This window comes from Dendropsophus ebraccatus, chromosome 8, assembly GCF_027789765.1.
Source record: "Dendropsophus ebraccatus isolate aDenEbr1 chromosome 8, aDenEbr1.pat, whole genome shotgun sequence".
Classification (NCBI taxonomy): Eukaryota; Metazoa; Chordata; class Amphibia; order Anura; family Hylidae; genus Dendropsophus; species Dendropsophus ebraccatus.
The window spans coordinates 24,426,050-24,449,507 of record NC_091461.1 but is presented as its reverse complement, the minus strand read 5'-3'; the positions used below and the strand labels follow the sequence as shown (position 1 = coordinate 24,449,507).

The 23,458-nt window shown below is 40.7% G+C and overlaps 1 protein-coding gene across 1 annotated transcript in view; it reads right to left on the bottom strand.

Moving 5' to 3' along the window:
* The window catches only part of DOCK1 (dedicator of cytokinesis 1), a 302,766-nt gene that overhangs the window by 202,557 nt on the left and 76,751 nt on the right, over window positions 1–23,458 (bottom strand). Inside the window, exons 12-24 of the mRNA XM_069980039.1 lie at window positions 22,400–22,479; window positions 20,184–20,309; window positions 16,107–16,231; window positions 14,457–14,555; window positions 13,579–13,651; window positions 12,778–12,881; window positions 11,575–11,758; window positions 10,073–10,170; window positions 9,811–9,900; window positions 8,214–8,314; window positions 5,983–6,117; window positions 4,581–4,689; window positions 189–259 (exon numbers count right to left, since the gene is read on the bottom strand). Of these exons, the coding sequence (XP_069836140.1) occupies window positions 189–259; window positions 4,581–4,689; window positions 5,983–6,117; window positions 8,214–8,314; window positions 9,811–9,900; window positions 10,073–10,170; window positions 11,575–11,758; window positions 12,778–12,881; window positions 13,579–13,651; window positions 14,457–14,555; window positions 16,107–16,231; window positions 20,184–20,309; window positions 22,400–22,479 (1,395 nt within the window). The remainder of the gene's footprint in view (window positions 1–188; window positions 260–4,580; window positions 4,690–5,982; window positions 6,118–8,213; window positions 8,315–9,810; window positions 9,901–10,072; window positions 10,171–11,574; window positions 11,759–12,777; window positions 12,882–13,578; window positions 13,652–14,456; window positions 14,556–16,106; window positions 16,232–20,183; window positions 20,310–22,399; window positions 22,480–23,458) is intronic.

Here is a 23,458-nt window from a genome sequence, read left to right as displayed (position 1 = left end):
AATTGAAAGGCTCTAATTGATCCCTTTAACCATCCTGGTCTCTAGGCTACCACTTTAACACATAGGAGGTTGCTACAGATATAGGCAGTGACTCTAAAGACCTGCAAATTAAGAAATCCAGCAACTGCATTAAGGATATGGGGAATGCCATGGCGGCAGTGGACGTCTTAGTTGGAATAGATACTAACCTTAACTCCTTTGGGTCAAAGACAATTTTCACGTCATTCACAATGGTTGGCAGATATTTCAGTGCAGCACCCTGGGAAGAAGAAAAACATGATTGTTTTATAAGAAATCATTTTATATTCTTAATAAGAAAACCCAGACAACCCACTGTATAAGACATAAAAGGAAAAAAGTTGGAAATTTGGGCAACTTTGAAGAGAGATGAGAAAACTGTGGGGCGGATTAAGGAGCCAGCGCGAGGTGTGCAATAATAAAGTTTTTCATGACTGCAGTGCATCTCCCCTTGGGGTTAGCATCTTATATCATGGATGAAACAGGCAGCCCCTTTGATGGGGGAAGGAAATTCCCTCGCTATGCCAATATAAGCCTTGTAAACCCTCATGGGGAGCAATTTGTCCTGGTGCTTGTACAGTGTTTCCTTATTCCAATTGCCCTGCATAATACTAAAGGATGAGGAGCCTGGCTGTATAGGGCTTATAAATATTTCTCATTTATTGGCTCCAGGCTCGGGTCTCTGTTCTTGCTTGAAGTGTAAATTACTATTTTGTATATACAGATTTACCGCTAAAGCACAAAAGAGAATAAACACACTAACATACATTAGACAGGAGCAGGAAGGTAAGAAGAATCCATAATGGATACACATCACATAAAAGGCATCATACACATGTATTGAAGAGTAATCTCTACAGCAAACAGGTTTACTTCAAATCAAACAATAAAACAAGTCTGGCGCTTCTCTGCATTGGAATAACACTATCCACAATGGTATATATTACCGTACATCCCTCACAGCATTACTTGGATACATAAATTAAATCTAAAACTAAAAGAATGTAGTAATGCAGACGCAACTAAAACAGCAAATCAGGATTTATGACATATGTATGTAAACTATTGTGGACGTGAAATGAGATGATGAAGAGGTCAAAATGTGACACAGATTAATGGCGAGTTCTGTAAAAGGTTCTGGACGGTGTTAAAAATCTCAGTGGGAGGCAGCGAGCGGACTCCAGGACTGCCTAGTGTTGCATCCAACTTCTTCAACCACCGGTAATCAAATGCCACACACTCTGGTTCGGATGAACACGAGCGTGCTTGAGGTTCACTCATCTATAGATATAATACATTATGGGTTGCTGGCATAACTACACAGGTTGCTACAGCAGAGTGGGGCACAACCTGTTACCATTGATTAAGCTAATAATCAGTCTATGTGTCAGTGATCAACCGAGGAGCGGGTAAAACGGATGCAGATCTCCTTGTGTAAACGCAATGTGCAGCCGATAGCAATGAATTTTAATGTCCACATGAACCCCGCAGTGATCGTTCATGTGGCCCAGCCACACGATGGCAATGCAAACCAGCGTCAAACTCAAATGATCAACAATCATTTGCGGCTGCAGATGGTTGAAGATCGGCAAGTGTAAAAGGACCCTTAGTTTTTTCCAGCACTGCAGCATTCAGAGAGCCAAAAGTACTGTGTGGGGAAAATCAGTCAAGGGGTCACAGCACTTTGGCCCCTTCTTTTTTGAGGCTGCTAGGAGTCCTGGAGGCAAGACGCATACAATCTTAAAGCGGTGATGTATACATACAACATGCCATTACTTTAGGTCAGGGCTGCATTGTGAGTTTTTGTAGCGCTACAAGATTGATTTTACTAGAGTGACAGCTGCAGCCCACAAGATTGTATACAGCTCAATGTATGGATTCAGGCTGCAGCTGTAGCTCAATAGGTAAAATCAGTCTTGTAGTGTTACAGAAAGTCACAGTGTAACCCTGACCTTATGAGATGGGAATAACCCTATAGGGTGCCTGCACACACACCGGATCCGTAGCAGGAAGATGCTAACCTATCAGGACTGGTCTGCGGACTGACTGGTGGCATGCTAACCTATGTGGGGCCAAAAGTTATTTCTAGAGAAAGTGGAGGGCACTGCAGGGGGAATCTAGTGTTACAGAACGCCCATTCAAATCATAAGACAATCATGTATTAACTACTGTAGAGCGAGCATGTTCAAGTTCTAATGTGTCCTATTGCAACCTATTGCATTTTTTTAATACCAAATACTGAATATTTCGTTTACACAACCCTTTGAGGGACAAAACATGGTTAACCTCGAGTCTCCCATTGACTTCAATGAGATTCGTTGCACGAGTCGAGCACTCAAGCATTTTGGTGCTCGCAGAACACTAGTACTAACTCATCTATCCTCCAGGTCAGGAGGTGGTAGCTGTGGCTAATAAATAGAAGGAGCAATGCACATTTCCCGTCTGCATTGGTAATATAACCTAATCCTGTATCATTCTGATACATTCTCTACATTAATCAGGAGCGAGAACGCTCCATCCAGCTGAAGTGTCAGATATTTTCATTATGTCTTATAATCAATACATGACTCTAATCAGATTTCGTTAGCATAATAGGAGATATGTAATACTTAGCATAGGAAATGAGAATATTTGGCACAAGCTATACCACCAGGATTTCAACAAACCAGGAATTTCAGCTTTGGAAAGATTACGTTTTTATGTTTATTAGCGGAAACTGTGAACAACTGTGTCCAAAACCAGATTACATCCCCCGGAGGTTAGGGATCAATATTCTTTATGAATGGAAGCAGTTCTACTAACTCATGAAGGTCACAGAAATGGCTTTTCAGGTGACCCCGGCTAACGCTCCTTTTCTTCCTTCCCGTGCTTCAATAATGTGCGGTTAGCCCTGTTCCCATGGATATACCACTGGAATTAATTTGCTATTAATGGGATGGATGAAAACAATGCTGACGTATTGGGAGAGCCTCCGTTTCTTCATTGAATAGTTTTCAAATTGCAAAAATGTTCAGGACTAACTGTATTGTAGCCATTCTATTTGACTTCGATCATTTTCTAGTTGCAGAGGGTTTCTTTAAAGTGTCACTGTTGTTATAACTTTCAAAATCTAAATCAGCAGTAGATGTGATATAAAGCAAGTTTGCAATATACATTCATTATTTTTTTTTCTCATTATCATGGGAAAAACAGCACTTCCTGTGACACAGGAGCCATCATTACCACGGGCCCTTTAAACTGTATACAGTTGATCCGATAGAGATTATATATATATATATATATATATATATATATATATATATATATATATATATTATTTTTTATTATTATTTTAGAGGTGCAATAAGCCATATATGCTTAAAAAAATTTATTATCTATAGGCAAAGCTCAGTTATGTAATACTGGTATACTCTATAGTGGGGGTGGTCAAACTTACAGTACGTCCCTCCAGCCATTGCAAAACTAGAATTTCCATCATGCCCAGGCATGATGGGAGTTGTAGGCCAACCCGCCAAGTTGTGAGTATTCCCTCAATTCTGTATGGATATTTTCAATCTGCAGCATGTGAATTTTACTGTGGATTATTTACGGTGAAGTTTACCCTTTGCAATACATAGGGTGAAATTTGCACCAAACTATAGGTTTGGAAACCATAGAGAACTGTCATGGGTTTGTTGTGAAAAGGTCTACAGCCTTATATTTCCTACCTCCTCAATCTGTCATTGCATGATCAATAGTGGTCAATCTATCATCAATACCCAAAATAAATGTAACCTTATTGGCAATTACAAACGAACCTTCAAAGTGAATTGATTGGCATTATGTTCTTAAGTGGTGCGGATGAAAACAAACCCCATTTACATAAACCTATAAGTCATTCTGTGATTAGAGATGCCTTACTTTCTTACTTTTTCAGGTCACTGAAATAGGCCAATGTGAAATCTGAAGGTTTTTTTCCCCCGTTCTGCATCCCCCTCCCCTGCACTGCACAGATGTAAATCCATTTTGCCGTCTGATATTAAGTAAATAAACCATTGGTTTTCTCCCTTTCCTGCACAGACATGCTAATCAGTATGTAAAAAGCCAGGAATCCTAAACTCTACTCGCTACCCTGGGAAAAAGAAAGGTTTACATCGCCGGAAGCATTTTAAGGTTTCTTTTTTTTCTAAGCTCATATCAAGCTGTTTGATATGTAATGTGGTTCTACTGCAGTTTCACTACTACTTTTTTTGTAATGAAGCTTAAAGCAAAAAAATATAAAACAAGCAATATATTTTGCTTAAAGGGGATTTCCAGAGTTAGAAGAAAAATAAAAAAAAAACCCTGTCCTCAGGTTGTGTGCGGTATCACAACTCTCTCCATTAGCTTTAAAGGAACTGAGCTTCAAAACCCACACCCAAACTCAGGACAGGGGTGGTGCGGTTTCCATAAAAATCAGCCATGTTTTCTGATCAGCCTCCTTGAACAATGGCTAAGCCACAGAGAGGCGTAAAACAGAAGTTTATTACTTTACCCCTATACAAACTAAGAACATTAAGGAAGACGTTGTTGTCACAGCTCACCTTGACTATGACAGTCTGGTCAGTCTGGCTGCTTGTCATATCATTGATGGACTTAAAGAGCTGCCGTAAGGATTCCATAAACTCAGCTTCTCCCTTATTTTCATAAAGTCTGAAAAAAAAAAATAAAAAAAATTCAACCATATAAGATCCATATGAAAAGAGAGCAAGGATTAAATGAGAGAAAACCACAATACACTTCAAAAGTAAAGATTACATTTTAAGGCCATGTTCACACTTTGTATAACACCGGCCGGGTCTCAGAACGGCTGATGTTACTGAAGACTGATTATCTTCATTTCTGATGAATGCGGACACAGGCGCACCCGCATCCGAATTCACTGCTGCACACAATTGAGCGTGCGGCTCCACTGTGTGCCCAGACAGGTTCTCTGCGGCCACTTTCCAATGAGTAGCGGCCGCAGAAAACCGACATGTCATTTTTCTGTGCTGCCGGATGGAATCACGGCCGGAGCGTATACTATGTGTGTATGCTCCGGAAGGGATTCCATTAATTCACAATACAACATCTGTTTTGTGTAAATCACGGGCGTTATTGCAAATTGCAACAATGGCCATCATTTACACGAAACACACATTGTGTAAACATGGCCTAAGGCTACATTCACAAAACGTATTTTTTTATGACAAGAAAGTCCGTTGTTCTCTACGGCCGTGGAAATAATTGACATGTCACTTAATTCTGGCCGTTGTGCATTGAAAGCAATGTAATTTTTAGTGCAACAATGGCCGTTGTTTGACACTCACTACTACGGCCAAGATGGACTTATGTTGGCAGTGAAAGCCCGCTCAGCCAATCACCGGCTGCAGCGCTGTCCTGTCTCTGTCAGTGGTAAGCTGAGATGATTGTCACGGTCACAGCCTCGCTTTCTTTTGTTTTAAGCAGCATGTTATCAGTGGCAGGTGATACATTTATTATTATTTAATTATTATTATTACATTCTAAGAAGAAATAGAAATAAAATTTCTCCAGGCCAGGTTGTTTGAATGATGTGTTACAGTAGCAGATCATCAACTTCACAGCGGGTTGTAAGACGCCTGGATTTACTTAATAAACCTCTGAGCATTGTGGTGAATGTACTATTCTACAAAATACACCATGGCTCCACTAAAGCTCCATTCACAACCAAAGCTGCATTTAAGATTCTGCTGAGCACTAACAATGGAGAGAACATTTAGATATTGTCCTTGGTGGGATTTGAACCAGGACCCCAGCGCTGCAAGGCAACAATACTAACCAGAGTCACGGTGCTGCCAGATGGCACATCTAACAATGAAACCATAAACTGTGAATCCTACAACTCAATGGAATTGTCTTGTATAGAACACCTCATTTAGCAGTAATAAAAACAGACCAGTGGTGCTTCTATATAGAAGGACTTACTGAATAAATAATACTCTGGAGCGGACGATGAACTTGAAGATATATTCCAGTGCTTTCATGACTTTGAAGACTTGTTCTGTGATTCCAGGTTTATCTGCGTTGTCCACATAGTTCTTTAGCACCTTTGTCAGTTTTCTGGAACAGACACACAGATATCCACATTAGTGACCACAATTGGCAGCGATATGCAGGGAATAATTATAACTCGCTAATGGAGAGCAGAGGTGTCATCGGGAGGGAAAGGCAAGAATATCAAAGCTATTAAGCAGGGACCTTTTAGATGGGCAGGTTTGGGGTTTGTGCTTGCTCCCTCATTCATAGCCCCATTTTCTGAGTGCTGCCTATCTGCCAGCTAGAACCAACAACCCATTGTGCAGTTTTTATAACTATTATATTATTGCTCCAAAAAAAAAAAAAAAGCTATTCTGCAAAAAAAGAAATAATAAAATAGCTTTCATAATCAGAACTACCCTACTCTCTTGTGAATACAGCTTCTAAGCAGCCAGATGTGTCCCTATGGTAATCACCTATTGACAAACCTGTTTTTGCCTAACCTGCGGCAGATCCTGTGCATGTCAATGGACCCTTAACGTGTTCCTGTCTCTTTAAAACATAAATAAACTTTAATATACTCTGGAGACAATTCAAAAGTTTTAGTACTTAAACCACGGCTGACTGCTAGAACAAGGAAAGAGAAAAGGGGACGTCTAAGCACCTCTCTCCTGGCTCTTTGTCTCTGTACCCTAGATGGTCCCATAGACTCGCACTGTAAGGGCCCTATTACTCGGGACAATTATTGTGCGAAAAATCATTATATTTTTCAAATTTAAACAATGATCGCCCTGTGTAATTGCAGGAGACGATCGAAAAACAGTTTGTGTGGTGCTGATCGTTGATTTAGATCTGACCCTAAAATCTTCGTTAATCGTTTGCTGTAATTCCACATTCGTTTGCTTTAATTTCGCATTTGTTCACTAATCCTTCAGTGTAATGGCACACCACTATTCCTTCTTTTGCTGGGATCAGAAGGAATAAACAATCGTAGTAGCGGTTGTAGTAAGGATTGTAACTAATGGTGCATTTACACAGAGATTTTTCTGACAGATATTTGAAGCCAAAGCCAGGATTGGATTTGAAAAGAGGAGAAATCTCAATTTTCTATTTTTTGACCTAATCTGTTGCTGGCTTTGGCTTTAAAAATCTGTCAGATAAATCTCTGTGTAAACGCACCATAACGCCCATCGTTCTGTGTAATATGGTGAACGATTTCAGGTTAACGAATCTCGTTTGCAATTGTTTATCGTTAGACATTAATAGTTAAATATTGCTTTGTATAATAGAACCCCAAGTCCGTCTTCTCAATCGCATGACACAGAAATGGAGGAGAACATGCTCTTCCCCACTATTTCCCAAACTTTTTTTTTTTTTTTTAAAGTGACAGTGCCCCATTTAATTTCCACTGGCCACTTTGGCTTATAGCATTGTATGGCAGAGACCACTCTCTCTCGGTACTAGTCTATCACTTGTTTAGATTATGCTTATTTATTGTCACCCCACACCCACATGGGGAATTAACCCCCATTGAGTGTGTACGATTGCCCCAAAATTAATGCATGGTCTCTATATTGAAATTGAGGATCTCTATATAGAAAGCATATTTTAATTGCCAAAGCTGCAAAAAAAACAGCGGTCTTTATGCTGAATATGACTACTTGGCCTGTGATTACTTCCTACCTAGAGGTTGTAATTGTCTTTATGAATGATTTCAGGCCGAATTCCTTGAGGTTGGCAATTGGCGTGGGTGTAGCAGGGTAACCAGCCAGGTGCTGTATTCTTTTGTATGGAGGCATTTTAGGAGCAGCAGGACACAAATAACATAAATAGCAGCCAATAAGTGTTTTAGTCCACAGATTAAATGAAGGCTAAAGGGAGCAAGCTGCGATAGCCTACGCCGCATTGACTTGTAACATAACATTAAACCTAATTATGTGATCTTTTAGAAGAAGTACCTGCCCTGAATAACGAGAAGGGGAAAAAAATAGCAAATTGCAAAACAAACTTTTCTTTCAGCTGAGAATTATGCATCTATTTGCATTTTTTTAAATAGGTCAAAAACTTGTGATGAATTTTTAAACCTCAGGCAGAGATACTCCAGTTGCTCTTTGGTTATTCATGTATCCGGCTCGCACTGTCACAACTCATATATTAATAGGGGGAAGGATGAAACATACGTGTAAGCCAAGGTTGCACTAAAGTGCTTCTTTATGTAAGTTTCCAGGACTGGGTTGAAGTGTTGAAACTTCCGATCCGCAATCAGACCAATAATGAACACCTGCAATGAAAAATAATAAAGTGTGGCTCTTATAAATAATGCATGCTGGCAGGAGGCAGAACCTGAGCTGGGGAGCGCTCTCTCATCTACGCCTACAGCGCAGGACGGCCATTCTGAGAGAAAAATATCAGAAAAGCTGAAAGAATGAACTTTAGAGGGAAAGCTGAGCCAGACAACATGTTCATTACATATTAAACAGCATTTTGTCAAGGTAACAGATTCTCTGGAGACAATGAGCCCATCTACAGACAGTTCAGTCTTGTAGAAGAAACTTTTTTGACATAGTTTTTTTGAAGACCTAGATTTCCTTTTCTTTCCACAGATCTAGCTAGTTTATCTTCTTGCACATATACAAAGCTAACCAGGATCCATATGTATCTATAGGAAATAAGCATCCTGAACTAGACCCAGATCCTAGGCTTCTAGTGTCTCTGAACCCTCCATACTCCAATACTATGGGTATTCCTATATTGTTGTTTTTATTTACTTCTCTGTACAATTTTTACCTAGTGCAGCACTGCATGGCCTACAGGATTCCACACTCCTTAAAGGGAATCTGTCACAAGGCTTATGCTGCTTCAAATGAGAACAGAACGGGGTATTACTTGCATCATTCTGTTCAGCTGTTCTCCTGATATGCAGGAGAATGAGTTTCATACCCCACAACTCCCTCCAGCTGCTAATTGACATCTCTCTGTCTATACACAGTATATATACAGTATAGATAGGCAACTGCCAGTCAGTGGCTGGTGAGCAAAGTGTGCTGATGCTCAAAAATATCCAGGACTACTGAGTGCACACACACATATAATGGAGGGGTCTAGTTATCGTCCTTGTTATTCAGGAAGATATCTCTGAATCAGCTGCACAGAACAATGTAAGTGATACATCATTCTGTTCAGCTTTGCAATCACTAGCTTATGCTATCTTTAGATGGAGCAGCATAAACCTGTTCACAAAATATTTTTTAAGGAGAACGTTTGCTCGTTAAGTCTCCACATGATAGGAGATAAATGTAGGACTGCAGGGTGTCTGACTTATAAGACCCCTGTTTCCATACCTACTACCCACATAATTGGTTAAGTTACTAAGCATGTACGGCCAATAACCATAGCCATAAAGCCATAACTATATTAATCAGGATTAATAGGGCTCCTTTAATAAGAAACCGAACACAAGAACAAGAAGCACAATCTGAGCTTAGTTGGTGGTGGTGGGGGGGGAGATGAGAAGCAACAATGAGATCATGTTATACAATTCTAATATGTCCTTCTAAAATAAACCAAATATTCTGCACATTACAATTTATATGCATTGTACTGTGTCACAATTTCTCATGCTGAGGATTCTTTTACCAGCTTACAACTCAGACACAAAATAAAAGAGATTGCAAATGTGTTCAGGAAGACGAATCAAGACAACAGCTTTCCAGCAGTGAAAACATGAAGAAATAATACCATGTTCTTGATCGCCACGTTTCCTCTGATATAACTTACCAAGGCATCAAAGACTAATATATCAAACGTCTCACTCTCAGAGTTCTCCATTATGATGTTAAACAGCGCGTCCAAAGTGTCCTGCAAGAACTAAAGACACAAACGTAGGGTCAGAAGAGTTTCCAAACATACAACCTCCACTCACAGGCTGTCCACACGGCTGCTCCAAGGTGAAGTCTAGTGATAACTCTCTTATATATAATGAATCTGATGGTATTTGTGATGTTTGGAGCATATAATGCAAATGAGATGGGAGATTTACCTTCACCACTTCCCCTCCATCCACATTCATTAACTGCCGTAAATTCTGCTGTAGTAGGTTTGTATTGGAGCGCCACTTCAACAGCCCCAGCAAATCAACTACGGAGAGAAAGGCCACAGCAGATTAGAATATAAATCTAAAAGGCGGCTTCATAATAACAGAAAGAACAACAAGAATGTCCCACAAAACTAATGGCTTGTGTGCAAAATGGAGTTGTGACCCGCTACACAAACTGATACTAGAGTGCAAGTGCAAAGATGGTGCAAGGATTGGGAATATGGATAGGGGGAGCGACATAAAAGGGTAGGATGAAGGCCACTGTTTTCATGGCATTAGACAATGGCATATGCTAGGTGGTTGGATAAAGAGCTCTCAATCCCCCCGCCACATGCATGCTTGGTTGGTTGAGCATGCACGCATTCTGAATGTGGGTAAAGCCACTGGACGCCTGCCGTAGAACGTCAGGCAAATGAAATCCAACATGCCTGATGCTTTTCCTAAAATGTGGTCAGCCAACACTTATAATGTGTACAGCTACCTTAATGAAACTCATTCTGTAGGTTTGTGTTGCTGCATTTAAGGGTAGCATAAACTAGTGACAGAGAAGCTGAACAGAATGATGTATCACTTACATTGTTCTGGGCAGATGATTCAGAGATATCTCCTCTGAATAACAATGTTGAAACATGGCAAACTAGTCCTCTCCATTATGTGTGTAAGCTCAGTAGTCCTTGATATTCATGAGCACCAGCACACTTCACCCACCACCTGCTGATTAGCAGTTACCTCTCCATGATACATAAAAGCAGTCTAAAGTAAATCACCAGCTAGAGGGTGGGGTGAGTGGTGCAGCACAAATCCCATTCTCCTGCATATTAGGAGAATGTCAGAACAGAAGTAATACATTGCTCTGTTTAGCATTTTTTTAAATAGTTTATGCTGCCCTCATTTAAGGCAGCATAAACCTAGTGGCAGCTTCCCTTAAAAGAGATCATGCTCAGAGGTAGTGCTGAGCTACAGCATGCACGCCTTCTTATACCCCACTCCTCCCTGCCCTGTATGATTTGTGTACGAGGCTCATTGTGTGAAAAGGAGCCATGCAAGTCAATGAAAGTGGGTAGACAGTAGATGTGCATGCTATAGCTTGACACCACTGCTATGATGCTTGGGCTCTAGAGATGACAGAGTAAAAGGTAACCTCCAACTATACAACCTTTTGGGGCATAGAGTCATCACAGGGGGCAGGTCTCTTCTCAAATTAACCAGAATAAAGGGTCAATACAAATACCTGGAAGGCTCTGTGGGTAATGTATGAGGCCTAACATAGATATCATTATAATATTGATAGGGTCACCAGTAACCAAAATTGACTTTGAAATGTTCCAGTTTTTCTGATCATGTTTGAAGATGCTTTAGATTACTCCACCACATATAGTCACTAGGGAGATATAACACCATATTTACACTACCACTGGGTACTATGTATAATCTTTACCATTTACCATTTTGTGTGAGTTTAGTTGAGCAGACAAGAGTAGATATTTGGAACGAGTCTTTGCTGATGGTGCAGCAGCCCAGATTTTGCATGCTCTTCCCTGTGGCCGAGTGACCCTTCTCTTCCAATTCAATCTTAGTCGCGGGAAGGCTGAGGTAAGTCGACGCATCTTCAAGTTTCTTGGCCTCTGCCTGTGATATGAAAAATAAGAAATCTAAATATCCATGCTTAAGAGCTGCTAATAAATGGGTTGTTCTTACGACGCTGGAGCTGCAGGAAGCATCTCATTATAAGGTAGTCTTTACCAGGAGAACACGGGATCTTGTGAATATAAACACATCCGTTATTCCCAGCCGCCATCAGCCGGCACAGCTCCATCTCCAGGAATAAAGTGTTTAATTACTACAGTAATTTCATCCACAACTTGAGATTCATGAATTTGTTCTACCGATCGCTGGCATCCAATTAAATGGGAAAGTAATGCGCCACTTATTCTCCCAAACACATATTGCGATTAATGCCGGCGTAACTCACAAATCTATTTTTTAATATTAACTATACGGGATATTTATTGCATAGTCAGACTCTTTATTAAGGTAATAATACAAACAAGATATCAGCAGATGTATTATTGAAGTCAATATGGTAGAGGTGGGAACATAATATAAACATGGGATTCCTTCAGTAAATTTTATTTCTCTTACTACACTGCAAGGAAATTAAAGGGGTTCCGGTCTATAGGAACATTACGTCATGGACAGAGTGAAGAGCGGCTACAAAGAGTTATCTGTGTCTCTGGAGAACATGTCCAGCAACACACTGACATCACATTGATTTTTAAAAGGCATGGTGCAATTCTTAATGCCTCCTGTGGTGGCGCTGCAGGGAAACTGAACATTCACTACTGGATTTACTTGCATATTATGGCTTAAGGCCCCGGCAGGGTGACTCTTTGTAATCCAATGTATTGTCAGATGACCATTCTAACGTGTCGCAATTGTGATTCACCTCTAAAGTAGCTAACATATAGGATTTTTTTTTGAGGATTTAAATAAACAAATAATACCTTTCCAAAGCGTATAGATGAAAGTGTCTGATCTCTGGAGACACATATATTTGACCACTATTGCATAACTAGTAAAGCCCACAGATCTGGATTTATCAATGGCAATCATAATAACCATCACTTATAGCAACCCCATGAAAATACCTTGTAAACTATGAGGTCATGTTCTCCGTCTCTTAGTGTTGTTCCATCATATCTCATAAGTTTGACAAATGCCACTGCAAATATCTTCTCAGACTTATCTTTAGCTACGGAGAGAAAGGAGACCTGTATGGTTAGAAGTGTATCTAGGATTCATACACTGACCTGTCAAATGGGATCTACACATAGAAGATACTGTCCAGAAAATACTAGGGGGTATTCATCAAAACTGAATATCTGATAGGGACATGTCAGACTATTCACTGACTGGGAATTATATGCAGTCTAGTGGCCATTTTATATCAATGTGATCTACCAATCTATAGAGTTTGCAGCCCCCAAAAAATGGCATTCCTGTGTCAAAACACACACACATATTATATATAAATATATATATATATATATATATATATATATATATATATATATATATATATATATATATATATGTACATACTATAACCATCTACCCTCTGAGTCAATCAGAGAGTATATGGTCCTGCTCCAAACTTTTAGAGGATGCCAGAAGTTGGTCGAGTTACTGGCAGATGCCAATATGCACCATCATGGTGTAAATTATTGCTCAGACAGATAATATACTCATAGAAAACCATATAACCAATTCCTCGGTATATTCTGGGTATATTCCTATAGCAAAGTATTAGCAAAATTGCTTTCTTTTGCATTTCTCAACACCTCATAAAAAGTTTAGGTGATGGGAATAGCCCTTTAAGTGTAAGGATTAAATTATACACTCTAAACTATAACAAGTCATGGATACAAGAACTCCTACGTAATACTTACACTCCTGGGAAGATCTGTGCCGGAAAGTGAACCTTAAGTGGCTCCGATTCACATCTTCAATAGGAATAGCGACCTTTAATACAGAGATGAAGTCTTAGGAACAATATGAAAATCAATGTACCAATAGGCAGACACATTCCCTTAATTTTAGCAGGACCATCTTGTGTGTATGGAGATGTGCTGACTCCTTTCTGATGTCTGGGGAAAGAAGAAAAGCATTTTCCCTGGAACGAATAGTGTGCACCAAGCACGCACGTCCTCTCACTCGCTATGGGGCCACTGTACAGTTCAGAGTTCAGCACTCGGAATAGTTCAGCAGCCCCATAGAGAATAAATGGAGCAAAGACCACACACGTACAGTGCACTTTATTAATTCTAGGGAAAATTCTGACACAGTTCAGGGGTTGACCTTGAGATCCAATCTGTGGTTGGACGCCCACCGATCAGCATGTTATCCCCTATTCTGTGCGTATGGAACAACATGCTCAGATAGATATACCCCTTAAGACTTTAAACTTAAAATCCAGTCTTGAAGCAATAATAAGCCCAAACCCTTTAACCAGTATCCAGGAAAATATCTATATTAAGGGGCAGAGATAAGCTTGTATGAGGTCATGACGATGCCATACATGTTCATGGCTTTGCCTGGTATTGCAGCTAAGCCCTATTTATTTAAACATAATAAGAGTCTGAACAAGGGTAGTGCCTTTTCCTGAAAAGAATCCTCCAGAAGCAAATAAATGTCTCTGGGGCGGCAGGGTGGTAAGCACGCGCTAAAATTCACTAACATGATCTGCCTTTGGTGCTGTGTTATTTGCATTATAAGCCTATGTGATATTTACAATATTCATAAAGGGTTTTAGCACTGAGCAGTTTACCTTCACAGTCTCAAACCACCGCGGCTGCTTCACTTGATAGTATATGACTGATTTGTATTCTGACATAGCTTCATCTCCAGCCCCCTGGTAAATCACGTTCTAGAGAGGGAAACAAAGGAAAGACGAAAAAACAAATAAATGTAGGTGTTGTGAGCGCCTGTGCGCAGGCATTAGGCCCCATCATCCAGCACCGCAAGGCTTACATCAAAGCTGCTTAATAACCGATCACCAGAAGCCTTTTAACTTGTGATGGAATGAAACATTCAAAACATAATGCTGAGATATCAATGGGAAATATTATAAGAAAAAGGATTAAATGTATACAGTATATACCGTACACTACAAGGTAATGTACAGACTTCTATATAAACAAGAAAAGCAACATTTTTAACCCCTTATGTGTCCTTTAATGGGCTTCATTCTGCACTGACACAAAACTACAACACCTATGCATCCATAGGTCGGAAGAGGCAGACAGTCGGCAAATTCCCATGAATAGCAGACCCTGAGTGCTCCTTGGGAATGAAGCAACAATGTGTTTGCATGACCAATGCTCCATTCACGGTTATGGGTATGACAGGGATTGCTGAACACGATTTCATAGCGGTAAATGCAAGTGTACCGCTGCAACAGTCACATGGGGAAGTCAAGGATCATCTTTATAGAAATTGCTGAAGGTCCCAAGGTCAAGGCGCATTTATTACCCGTCCTGTCGATAAGTGGAAGTTATTTTATCAGCCAATCAGTGTGATGCCGAGCAGCAGCCATTGATTGGCTGGGCAAGAGAGCAGGAAGCCAGGACCCTGTGCAGCAAGGTTTGAAGTCAGGTAATGAATTGTATACAGCGGGAGCCGATTAAGGGTATGTTCACACTGAGCAAGTACCGCGGAATTCCGCAGCGGATCCCTCCGCAGCAGAATCCCGCTGTACTCAGTGAATGAGAGGGTGAACGCTCCCCCGCTCTAACAAGTGACAAGTCACTTCTTTGAGCGGAGAGCAGCGGCTGTGGAGGAGCGCACTCTCTCCCACAGACAGGCTATGGCACACTGGGACAGGCGGGATACTACAGCATAAAGGTTAAGCCGCAGAATTCTGCCTGTTTTACTTAGTGTGAACATATCGAAAGGGGTTAAGGGGCAGGTGATTTACATACTCGCAGCAGTCTGAAAGACCGCTGCAAGTATGTATTCACAGGGACCTGCCAGGACCTTACCTCGTAGCGGATCTCGCTGCAAAACTCGCAGCGAGATTTCCGCTGCGATACGTCCTGTGTGAAGTCACCCCTAAAAGTTGCAATATGTGATTAAAGACAAAGCAGTATAAATTAGAAATATTCAGAAAAAAAATGAGAGCTTATACTGTAAATGATAAAGTGTTGCACACCTATACTTAGCAGTCAAGTTGTGAAAATCACAAGGGAACTTGCCAAATGTTAAACATTTGACTCCCAGTGGCTGGAGAAGTTGGATTCAGCCCTAGGACTGCCAGGAAAACATGGCTACAGTTCCCAGTTCCCAACATGCCTGGACAGCTAAACCTTTGGCTGTTCAAGCATGATAGCAACTGTTATTTTGCAACAGCGGAAGGGCTGTGAGTTTGACACCCTGGTCTATAGCATAAACTGGGCCAGACAAAGCAGGTAAGAATTACCTCCAGCCGCTTTCCATCCTCATCAAATACAGACATTGTGACCTCCACATTCTTAGCTGTGGTCTTGTTGCCTCTATCGTAGTCCCCCTGAAACAGTGTAACATAGATATCATTGCGAACATCACCTAAAGAAAAAAATAGAAAAATTGCAATTAGCGGACATGGTCACTGCAAAAAGCATAAACAGAACAGATTAGTCACCCTATGGAAGGGATGGGGAACCTCGGCCCTCCAGCTGTTGCAAAACTACCATTCCCATCATGCCTGGAAAGCCATAGGCTGTCTAGGCATGATGGGAATTGTAGTTTTGCAACAGCTGGGGGGCTGAAGGTTTTCCATCCTGGCCCTAGGTTATCCACCACCACTCTGCTCTAAAAGCAGGGGTATGGCCGATATACATATTTGTATATATATTATATAGTTCATATACACACTTTCTCCGCACATCTACACTATAGCTATGTATATACCGGCCAGACCACTGCTATTAGGGCAGATTGGTGGTCTGAAACCTGTCAACAAGAGGGAAAAATGAGTGGGGGATACCAGGAAAAGGGGGCAACTTTGCTAAATTAAAACATTTGAAAAAATATTTAACATGATGAGCCTAACAAGTATAACTATATTAGTTAACATAGAAATACCCCTTTAAGTCTGTCGAGAGAATGATCAGACATGCTGGTTTTTATAGGGGTTGTCCAGCGAAAATCTTATTCTTTCAAATCAACTGGTGTGAGAAGGTTACATAGATTTGTCATTTACTTCTATTAAAAAATCTCAAGTCTTCCCATACTTATTAGCTGCTGTATGTCCTGCAGGAAATGTTGTTTTATTTTTATTCTGACAGTTATCTCTGCTGACATCTCTGGCCGAGACAGGAACTGTCCAGAGCAGGATAGGTTTCCTATGGGGATTCATGGAAAACCTAGACAGAGTTTGTGTCTCGGCCAGAGATGTCAGCAGAGAGCACTGTGTCAGACTGAAAATAAAACAACTTTCCTGCATGACATATAGTAGCTGATAGGAAGACTTAAGATTTTTTAACAGAAGTAAATTACAAATCTATATAACTTTCTGACACCAGTTGATTTTAAAGAAAAAGATTTTCACCGGACTACCCCTTTAACACACCTCTTCATTTTGGGAGAGGTATGGCATTAGACTAATCTTTCACCATTCTTTAGACATATAGGCTCAGCCAAGTATACGGTGGGTGCCTGAGCATTTGGCCAACATTATGGACAGTTCTAATTTAATCCATTTAAACAATATGTATATATTCGGAAACAGCTGTACATGAACAAGCAATCTTAGACTATCTATTAGCTGTGCACCATATTTTGGATCAAATTTTTTACATACGTTTCATCCATGAGTTCTGAAGGCCACATATTAAGGAACGTTTTCCTCTGTAGCTTTAAAATTTTCCTTTAAGAACAAGTAAAGCCAAAAAAGAGAAAGCCTCCAGATACAACTCCAAAAAAACCTTGCTGGAGTTTAATGTAACAGCCAGGATGTTCTATTGCTGTGGCGGGGCTCATGCATAATTAATAAAAGAACATCGCTGTGCTTTCATGGCTTATAAAACTACCAAGAAGGAATCCAGGCCAACACAATGCACTCTGCTTCCAGAAGATGATGTCTTATAAAAGGGAAGCCATGAAGGAAGGGGTAAACATTACACTTAAAGAGATTTCACTCCAGCACAGACCTGAAAGACTGTATACATAATAAAGGGAATGCTCAATCAGGTGTATCCGACAGTCATATCTGTATGGTGGAACGCCGATCACAAAGGTAAAAAGGTAGGAGGTAAAAGACAGGAAGATGAACTGACAACAGGAAAAGTTTCTTCTATCAAAACTTTAATGAGAGACACCCCTGTCTGACACCCCTCCTCTTGTCTTCATCCTATTCTTCCTTATATTACTCTTTATTTCCTTCTCGCTCACCTTCTGATCAGGTCTCTTTATAACCTTCGTAACTTTTTCTTTACTTCCCTGACTCTCCAGACTGCATTTCTTTTGCATTTCTATCACGTTTTTTGTTTTTGTGGATAAACTCTATTCTCTCAAAGGGAGTTCCACGGTGAAAAATAAAAAATGTACATTAAGGCTGGGTTCACACTACGTATATTTCAGTCAGTATTGCAACCAAAACCAGGAGTGGATTAAAAACACAGAAAGGCTCTGTTCACATAATGGTGAAATTGAGTGGATGGCCGCCATATAACAGGGAATAACTGCCATTAATTTAATACAACGGCCGTTGTTCTAAAATAACAGCAAATATTTGCCATTAAATGGCGGCCATCCACTCAATTTCAACATTGTGTGAACAGATCCTTTCTGTGTTTTTAATCCACTCCTGGTTTTGGTTGCAATACTGACTGAAATATACGTAGTGTGAACCCAGACTTAAAATGCAATAAGTACACAGTATCTGCACTGGAGGTTCAGGGTTGCTGTCTCATCTGAATAGCCATTAAAAAAAAATAAAACTTTTTTTTAAAGCCAGCAGCATTTTATGGTCCGGTTATAATTCAATAACGCAATGGACAAGTGACTGAAATCTGACAGACTCCATTCAAATTGATATCAGGCCTTGTTAGTATCCATCATGAAGTAGACCAGCGAAATCCTTCAATATATGTCAAATGAGTGTCCCTAAAAGGGGTCGTCTTAGAAGATAGATGTGTGTGTGTGTGTGTGTGTGTTACGTACCTCACTGACCTCCCACTTCTGCCATCTTGACAAAAAGGAAATGACTGGAAATACCAGATTAGTACTTACAAGAGGGGAGGGGGGAGGCTACCTACATGGAAGCACAAAGAGGACCCAACTACTATATAGAGGTTATATAATACATACATGTACACACAATTTATATTTATATATATATACAGTGGTACCTTGTTTAAGAGTAACTTGTTTTAAGAACGTTTTGGTTTAAGAGCTCACAGTTTTCAAAATTGTGACTTGGTTTAAGAGCTCCCTGTACTGGGTGGAAGGGCCAGTGGAGGAGGGGCATAGTCTGCATAGCGGGGTCTACAGCACTGTACTCTGACCCAGAAAGTCTCCCTCACCTTCCAAATCATAGCAGATCCACTTCAGGCTGGGGCTCACATCAGGGGACAGGACTGTGGAGGCAGTCTTGCCACAGCTGTAACCCCTCTCTCCCTGGACAGAGAATGCTGCATGTATGTGCCCACATCTGTCCTGCTCATTCCTTCATGCTCCCTGCAGTCTCTGTCCGCCCTTGTCTTTCCCATCCTCTCCATTACTGTACAGTAACTTATAATATCACATATTCAGCTGTTTCTGAATGTTTGTTTTATTAGTTTTACATGTTATTCAGAATAATAAATCATTATTTTTGGGGTGTGGATCAAACTGTCTGCATTTCTATAATTTCTTATGGGAAAAGTTGCTTTGGTTTAAGAGTGGATTTGGATTACAAGCACGGTCCCAGAATGAATTATGCTCGTAATCCAAGACACCACTGTATATATATATATATATATATATATATATATATATATATATATATATATATATATATATACACACACACACACACACACATACATACACACACACGAGAAAGGTGTGGAGTAAAAAGTTCTGACAAGATGCTCTGCAGCCTGTACCGTACAGATAATGCGGGAATGTTCCTCATACATACAGACTGTCTGACAGACACGTCCTCTGTATCTCGTGCTTTTCCCGCAAACTTTGGCAAGTAGAAAATAACTGGCTTTGAATTATCTTCATGCTACAGAACCAGGAGTCTATAGGGCTACATAGGCAAGTATCTACATTTTACTTCTAACAAGCTTCTTTTCTTCCCACTTAAGACACTGGTGACATTGCAACCACTGCGACTTCCACCACAAAGTGCCGGCCCATTATAATCAATGGCTGACCGTTCTGAATGTAAAGACATGAAGACGTGTACGTACATTTTTCTCTCCAGGATAATGCCTTTAATCTAGTCCTAATTGCTACAACACTAAATTACAGGCACTGAAAAAGGCTGCCCTTCCCCATTAACCCCAGTAATTGTAGCGGCGCACACCTGGCATGATAATCTCAGGGAATCCCATTTTACGTGCGACGGCTGTAGATCTATCTACGAGATGAGGAAATTCCTTTCGAATCTGATGAATGTCACCAGGCAGCAGCTTCATTGTTACCCATAGACCTGCGGAGAAAGGAGGAAAGGGTTACACGTTCCTTTGAATAATCCCTGGATATATTTAGCGGACAGCTGTGTTGATGCTATACAATTCACCTTCATTACATATGATTTAATTACATCTTCCCTCTATATATCGAGGGTTACCCACTATTCACATGCAAGAATTGAATCCTAATCGTATGTTAGAGTTACAGAGTCTACAAACAATTGCAGCACATAGTGTAGGGGGGAGCGACGCTCTGCATTCCCAGTGCTGCTCCCAGTAACCTTTGTTGCTGGGGATGCTGTCACTTCTATCAATAGTTTTCAGCACTAACATGTATCTGTAGTGTGCAGCATCACTGCGGGGAATACCAGGTCCAGCAAGGCAACTATTTTATTCAATGGCCGTCTATTTAAGAAAGCTGCACTAGATAGGAGTTTTTGCTTTTCCTTAGAGACCCCTGGATCCCCACCACCATCTTTAATAAAGGCAGTACTATGTTTGTTAGTACTTAAGCAGATTGGGGGGTTAAGGCTTGGTTCACATTGTGTTTATGTGTATGTTTAACAACTATACATTTTACCTTGAAAAGAACAGAAAAACACTGAACAGACATTAAAAATGTATTCTGCTCTTTGCCATACAGCAGAATCCATTTCCCACTGACTTACATTAAATTATTAATAAAAACGCATTGTAATGTACACCTTTTTTCTGTATATAATAACAGAGTCGGGTACACCTTTGTATACTGGAAAAGTAAAAGTGATGAAATGGTAACAGTAAAACAAGCACAAAACACAGTGTGAACCTATTCAGCTGTTCTATCGGCAAAGTATCATGAGGTTTGTAGCGCCTAACCGGCCGACATCTCCCTATAGCGCACAGGGTGCTGAAGATGAAGGTAAATTTCTTGCCTTCATCCTTGGCGCTGTTTTGGTGCCATTAGTAGTTCAGTTCCATGCCATTAGATGTTTAATCCCTATGCTGAGTAGTTTTGGTGCACTGGGAGCGGGACTACAACACCCAGCACACTGATCCACCCTGGCCAGCCCGCTCTACTCATATTCACTAGAAAGGAGGGCCGGCTGGGGACAAATAGGTGCACCGGGGGTGGTAGTCCTGCCTCCCAGTACACAAAAACTAACTCCTAATAGCACAAGAAAACTGACCCTCATCCTTAGCACCCTGTGCGTTATAAGGAGGATTTCAGCAGGTTAGATTTTTCTTTAACATTTCCCTTTAACAATTACAGTCGATGGAGGTCCTACACAACCCTACCCTATCTACATTTTAAAGGAGTTCTTTGGGGAAAAGAAAAGGTATTACCTGTTCTGCTCCCTGGCACTCTACTTCCACCCTGCTGTGAATCTGTGATGTTTTTCTAAGAAAAACCCACCACAAAGCATGTTTACTGACGATTTATACTTCTTCATTGGAGCCCTTAAGGGAAAATCTATAAACTTCCTGCTACATAAATAGACATGCAGTGGATTTCAAGTCAATTTCCCTGCATTAATTGTGTTTTTTTTTTTCAGGAGTAGAGTTTTGGTCTTTTGACACAGGTCTCCATAAACCCTAGATATAAATTTAAAATCATTTATTTTCCACCACTAAAAGTGCATTGGAGTTTACTGCATACTATTTGCACATTGGATACAATATTAATACTGTATGCAATTAACTCTTATGCTCCCCCTAGTGGTGGCTGCAGGCAACTTGAATGTTTGATTGTAAATCTACTTTTAACTATAAACCTGTCTATTAACACTATTTAGGAGAAGAGTCTCCATCAACTTGTCTTGACTAAACTAGATTTTCTGCTTTAAATTTAGAAAATACGGTAACTCATTTGCAGAATTGTATTTAGATACAGGGCATATAAACCCAGTGCTGTCTGAGTGATAATGAGATTCCGTCTCAGCCACCTACTGGCGGCACGTACCCTGCAGCCGTGAGGACGATCTCCTCCTTGCTCTACAGAACAATCATTTATTTTCATTATAATAAAACCCTCTTCACTCCGTACAGAGATATTTTAATTACAGAGCAGCGGAGAGGATTTTCCCAGCTGCGGGTCCCGATGTTAATATTGCATGAAAGTACATACCTTGACCTTTGTGGTTAACTTCCTTGGCAGCAATCACTTTGTTTATAACAGTCTGAAGAAAATCATTCTCCCCTGCCACCCTGGGAGAAAAACGGGATGATAGGTTGAGCTGCTTGTGTCGGATGACGTCATCCAATGCTAGCCTGGAGTGTGCACATCACGGACACCACCACAGGGAACATAGGGTCACAGAAAACCAGAAACCACAGAAACAAGGGAATGGATAAGGTCATAGCCAGAGATTGCACAAAAAGTTTTGTATTAGTTCACAACAGACATGAAACAGAAATAGGATGACAAGAAAGATATGGAAATGTCAGTGATCAGATATTTAACGGAGAGAAAGAGAAATTCAAGATTACGACCCTAAATACCTAAGTAGTGAATGTGAGAGTCCCCACAGGCTAGGCACATGCTAACACTCTTACAGTAATGCATTGACATGGAAATGTTCAGTGACTAGTCAGGATGGAGGAAACCACAGAGACTCACTGCAGAGGGACCAGGAGCTTGTAAGAGATCAGAGACAGAAGAGGAAAGGGCATCAACAAGTCACTTTCTACACGTTATATTTAAAGTGGTTAAACAAGGCAAAGAAAAAGAACAAACTAGAAGAACTGCCACCACCCCACTGATACATATGTTTGAGGAAATTCTGGATTTATTAATACTTAAAGGGGAACTATCAGCAGATTAGACTAATCTAACCTGCTGATGGACCCCTATTGCACAGAAGACGCTGAGGATGAAGACAGGTCTCTCTTACCTTCATCCTTAGCACAGTTCCTGTGCACCTAGTCGTTTACTTCTCAGTCTGGTAAGAAAGTTATGATTACTGCCCTGCCCCCATAGTGCCAATCCGGTCTGCTCCATTGATTATCATTAGAGGGGGCAGGCCGCCGCGGACGGATCAGCACTATGGGGAAGGAGCAATGCTCCTAGCAGTTTACCGGACCGAGGAGTAAAAGACTAACTGCACAGGAACGGCACCAAGGATGAAGGTAAGAGAGACATACCTTCATCCTCTGCCCCTTCTGCGCAATAGGGGGCTATCAGCAG